At 33.2% G+C, this 6,000-nt stretch overlaps 1 protein-coding gene across 1 annotated transcript; it reads right to left on the reverse strand.

Annotated features, from left to right (window-relative positions):
- Nucleotides 1-4,921: 4,921 nt before the first annotated feature.
- NCU09667 (hypothetical protein) lies at nt 4,922-5,688 on the reverse strand (the record flags this gene model as incomplete). Its single annotated transcript, XM_955664.1, has 3 exons — nt 4,922-4,934; nt 5,071-5,082; nt 5,459-5,688. The coding sequence occupies 3 exons, from the start codon at nt 5,686-5,688 to the stop codon at nt 4,922-4,924; spliced, it is 255 nt and encodes an 84-aa protein (XP_960757.1).
- Between the last annotated feature and the right edge of the window lie 312 nt (nt 5,689-6,000).

A 6,000-nucleotide genomic window follows, 5' to 3' on the forward strand; every position in this document is an offset into this window, starting at 1 on the left:
TCTCTTACTCTCTTTATTGAATATAGCATTTCAACTACATACGACTGTTCGCTATACAATACTCTAGCAGACCCGTTATATTATATTTAACCCTCTTTTTAAATAATACTATTACTATTCTCTCATAGGCACGCCCAAAGAATCTCTTTTAATTGCTCTCATTCCTTAACAATTACCCCCTATCTACAATAATAGCGCCTACGATTCCCTAATCCTAAGACCCCTAAGAACGTTTGCGATAATTCAATATAACTCTCCAAACCATATTAAATAAATTCGCCGCTCTCAAAGCTTCGCCTACCCGAAAGGTAATTCTCCCTACCCTTAAGAAATTCTTTAGCTATAAGGAAGATTTTAAAACGTAGGTTCTTAGCGCCTAAATTAAATTCTATATAGATAGCCTCACTATTAGCGACTTAGAAGCGTAGTTTTACTATCTACTCGCCTACTTATTGCCCATTATTAAGAAACTATTCGTTACTTTCGCCGTATTGTTTTAATCTCCCTAAAAGTTTATCGAGAAGCTCAGACTTATATATAGCGACCCTAACGTAGCTAGAAGAGCTAGTTAAGAGCTCTACCGACTTCGTTAGAAGTTAGGCGAATCAATAGTAGCGTTCCTTACTTAATTTAAGGAAGTATTTTATTGTACTTGCGCTAATTCCTAGTTAGAAGTAGCTAAGGTTAGCTGATTTACTTCGGTTTTAAATAATAATTAAAAGTAACGGTTCTTAGAAAGAATTAATATATTTAAATAGTATTCGCTACTATTAGAATACTTCCGCTATTTTAATAATAACGCCTTTTTCATTTTAATACTATTAAAATACTCGGTTAACAATAATACTAATAATCCTATAGATACCTCTATTAACTATACTACTCCGTTAAGGGCAAAGGGGAATATCGATATATCCTAGAAGTAGAAGAATAAATAGAAGAAGGAGGGTAAGTATATTAACTATAGTAGTAGATTATACTAGTTTAAAAAGTACCCTCGGATTTCGAAAATAAACACAGTCTACCTACAACCCGGTAGGGGCTTAAACAGCTACAATAATAATAATTTAAAAGAGGAGGAAGACTCAGATTAAGCAAAGATTCGTTGGAGACGACCTTAATAAAACTACGGTAGAGGGAGCGCTAACCGAAATTTAAAAGGTAGAATTTGGTAGTTGGAAGAGGTAAAATAGTAATACTAAAAGCGTTAGTCCGTTTTATATTGGTAGCGTAGTAAGACCTCAAATTATACCCCTCTATTGTAGCTAGTTGGGCTAGTATCTACTATGATACGCGACCGATAGAGGGTAATAAACGTAATATTTCGTAAGCATAAGAACTACTAAGCTATTTTTACGGCAGTAAGGGTGAGGCTCCTACTAGTAGGAGAAGCAGAGCGATACAAAGTACTAGGTAATAGCCTTAATTCAGTTCGTCTCCGCTACGGATTACTAATATAGTATAGCGAAAGGTCCCCGGGTGGGCAAGGTCTAGAAATATCCCCTAATTCAATCTTAGTACCTTGGCCGGGGTATAGTTCTATAAGGGTAGTAATACCAACTCAGGTAGGGAGTAAGTAGTTATATAACGTTTATTTAGGGGCTCAAATAGAGAAATCTTTCTTTTCTAGTATTATTAAAGTGCCTATTTAGCTAAGCATTTAGGAGGGAGCGGTTGTAGGGGGATTTTGGTTATTTCCTCGTGTATTTTAGTAGAGTACTTTCTAGTACGGTGGAGCGCGCTCCCTAAGGGGGAGGAGCAGGGGGGTAATATTATAGGGCTAGTGCCTAGGATTAAAGATTTGGCTTTGCCAAGTCTACTAAGCCAGGTGGGCCGTATCGATAAGGATGCGAGCCTCCTGATTGGTCGGGTCCGCATGTTTGCCTAGCCCGTGCGCCCAACCATAAAACCTTCTTTCAACTACACCCTTCTAGTACAGTCTTCTCTCTTGCTCTCTTTGTCAAATATAGCATTTCAACCACACACGACTGCTCGCTGTGCAATACTCTGGCAGACCCGTTGCAGCCTCCTTTTTATTCGCTTCTTTTCGCCGCTATACTTTCTATATTCTCTCTTCCTAATATTAACCCAACTCTTTATCCTTATTATTATTAATTACCTTAATATAGCTTTATACCTTATTACAACTATTATAAGTATTTAAAACTTTAATATTATTATTTAATTCGTATTAGAAATAGTTGCGGTACATTAAAGTACGTATAGGAGTTATAATTTTGATTCTACTACGGGGACCCTTTACCTTTACCCTACCTTTAGCTTTCTAGGCAATTGAATTAAGTAGTAGAATAAATTTACTACTAAACAGTCTACCTTATTTAGTAGGGCGACCCTTTAGTATAATTATAATAGTTGGACGAAATCGTAGATATTTATTTATTGTATTCTAATATGGTAGTTAGTATAGGGAGGTAATAGGAGGTAAGATAAGGTGATTTATACGTCGCTAATTGAGATGTTAATATGGATGATAGTTAGTTTTAATAATTAAAATTATCTTGCCCTCTTCTTTCTTAGTATTTATTTTGTAAGTATATAATAGACTATATTAGACTCTAAATTGCTTAGTACAGGGTTTGAGAAGGGTACTGGGTGGCCTAATAATAGTAAGGCTAGTATAGTATTATTAATATTGCTAATTAAATAATTCGTATACCTAAGTAGTAATATTAAGCGGAGTATTACTAACCTAGGGACGCCTAATTTAAGTTATATGTATTTGTAATGTTACTAATGTAATAGCCTCCCTAAAATAGGTATAGAAGCGGGTAATATATTAGTTAGCGGTATAATATAAATTTATTAACCTACTACGAATAGATAGTTTATACGATTTAAGTGAACGATTATTAAATTTACTTAGTAATATAGTTCTTTACGTATAATTAAAGTAGTACCTTATATAGTAATTAACCTATTTAGTTTTATAAGGAAGTAAATTATTTGTAATTTATATAATGATGGTTTCCTGTACCTCTTTAAATTGCTAATAGAGTAGTAACTAAGCCTCTTTAAATTTCGTTATTGACGGTATATAAATTATGTATTACTATATATAAAAGAACCTAGTTCTAGTATTGGTTACTTTAATAAGGAGTGGGCCTAACCTAATTTATATTCTAGTAGTTATTTTAATTTTCTTATATATATAGTATAATTTATTAATATTATTTTAATTTTGTTAATCTATTGTCTGTTATTGTAGTCGATCTACCGCTGCCTTACTACTATTGGAATTATTATTGCCGCTATCCTCCTTACTAAATTTATTATCCTTACTTTTTCCATTATCCTTATACCTACCTTCGCTTTATTCTATACGCTTCTAATTATTCTTAAAGTATTTAATAATATTATAATTAATATACTATATATATTGTTAATATTAGACGTTGGGGAATATTCAGTTAATAGTTTTAATTAGTTGGGTATCACTATTAGTAATAATTATATCTGGTAGAGGGATTTTAAATTTATTAATAGTCTTTTTAATATATTTGATTAATTACTTAAATCCTTCATCTCTCTCGTTATTAATGACTACTTAAAAGACCGGTATTGATAACTTTTCGAGGGTAAGTATAATGCTTTATACTATTAATATATAATACCGGTTGGTTTTATATATAGTATTAAATAATAAATAATATAAGTATTACTTTTATATCCTCTTTTATTTTTTAATTAATTCAAGAGCGTAGCGTGATATATTAGGCTTATTATTCTCGTTATTATCCCTATTATTAGGATTAAAAGTAATATATTTAGCGGCGATAGACTTATTATTCTCAAATTAATAAACGAATGCTTATATATCTTAGTAGCCTCTTCTTTCTATGCGCTTTATCTGTTATTATATATTTTTTAGTTCTTTATACGTAAATAGTATTTTAGGAAATTTCACTTTAATTATTACGTAGATTTCTCGTATCCCTAGTAACTATTATTGAAGAAGGTCTTTAATGAATGTAATTTAGTTAAGTTCGAGAAATTTAATTTGAAATATAATATAGCTATTTAAATAGCGCGATAGAAGATGGCTTTAGTGGGTAAGGTTCTTTGCTTGTATGGTATAGACGTAGTTATTTTATTTGAGAGATTGGATTACTATCTGGAAAGGGTAATAAGGTGTAGTCTTTTTAGTAGTTGTACGGCGTTTTTTATACGGGTTGGATTATATTTAAGGTTGTAATTTAATATAATTATATTTTAATACTATACATTAAGGGTTTTTAATATTAGCTTTTTATATAAATGAATGGTTATTAAATATATTACTAGGCTTATATATTAGATTAAAGCGATAGCGCTAGTATATTTTAATAATATAAAGGTAGGTATCGCTAAAGTAGTTCTGGGGGGGGATTTTGAAAACTGGGTCGTTGGGAGGTATAGTCTAACTAGTGTTAGAATTAAGAGAAGTTTCGTTAGCGAAGGTAATTAATAAGATATTTAAATTGCGACGGCGATATCATATAATCGGTTGTATAGTTAAATGGGCGTTGCTAGGCATTTAAATTAATAATTAGCAATTAAAAGCGATTAAAATTACTTAAATTAAGTGAGATTACATACATTAGGGTATTGTGAGCGTGGGTGCTGGTATGTGTGTTGGTGTGCGACGTGTAAATGGCTGCAAATGAGTAGTGTAAAAGGGGTGTAAATGGCAGTGCGAAAAAGCGTGAAAGAAAATGGCTAAGTTAGAGTCGATGTTACGTGCATTGAAAAGACGAAATTTTGCGGGTAAAAACGGGATTTTCAATGTCAGGTATTATTTAGCTGCGAGCCCCACTTCCGGGTGGGTTTCTGGGTGTGCGTAGGGAAATGGGTGGGTGTACCTAGGGTTCCTCTTTATAAGGAACTTAGTACTACGGTCGTATATTGCACTCAATTACATTGCTTAATTGAATAATCTATGTATTATACTTAATTTATATTAATTTATATATTTATAAATTATTTAGTTTCTACTATATAATTAAGCACTCTTAATACTAGCGAGTTTTCTTTACTAAATTTAAGTACCAACTTGAGTATTAATTAGCGTACCTCCTCCTCTTACTATACTAGTATCATTAGTAATATAATTTCTACCCTATATGAAGCTACTTCCTCTCCCTCTTCTACCCCTTCCTTGTATAGAGCTTTGTAGGCAGCTTCGTTCCTTCTATAATAGAGTAGGGGGTTAAGAATTTATTGTATCTTCTACTTTTAATACCCTCTTAATTAAATACGTTTCGTTAGATTAGTAGCGCTATTTATATTAATACTATATAGTTGTAACTTACTTTGAATTAGCAGTTACGGGTAGGTTAGAAGCAAAACTATCCTTAATTTCATACTTGAGACGCCTATGCTTTCAGAGCTTGCCCGGCTGTTGTCGTGGGCTCCGGTAATATAGAAGATTCGTACTAAAGGTTGTAGTCTATAGGCCTACCCAACGCCACAAGCGAGGAAGGCGCGGCGTATCTGTCTATAATGGGCTAGAATGTGGAAAAAATACCCGTCTTGGCGTCCTAAAGAGGGAATCTTGGCGCCAAGCAGGATACGGTTTGAATAGCAGCTTGAAAAAGCCACTTTTTCCTTTGAAATAGCGATTCCTCCTCGGCCATCTAATACATTAAAATACACATACAACCAAAATGACGAGAAAAGAAAGGCGGTCATTTTGGTGCCGGTCGCACTGTGGTGCACGCTCTGGTCATTGATAAAAATGCAAAAGAAGTTGAAAATAAGAATTTTGGTAGTAAAGCGTCCGGGTATTGTAAATAACTAAGTCCGAAAGATAATTAAATCCTAGATTGTACCCTTAACCCTGAAGGGCCTAAGGTGTTAGGATTGTAGGCGGAAGGTAGGCTGAGGTGACTACGGTCGTGGCTATACGTAGAGGATAGCGAGTTAAGGGTTAAATTTAGAAATATATTGATAGCTACCGACTATAATAAAAAAAGCCCCGCCGAGCCTCTTTTATACTAGTAC

Source organism: Neurospora crassa, linkage group V (genome assembly GCF_000182925.2).
Source record: "Neurospora crassa OR74A linkage group V, whole genome shotgun sequence".
Lineage (NCBI taxonomy): Eukaryota > Fungi > Ascomycota > Sordariomycetes > Sordariales > Sordariaceae > Neurospora > Neurospora crassa.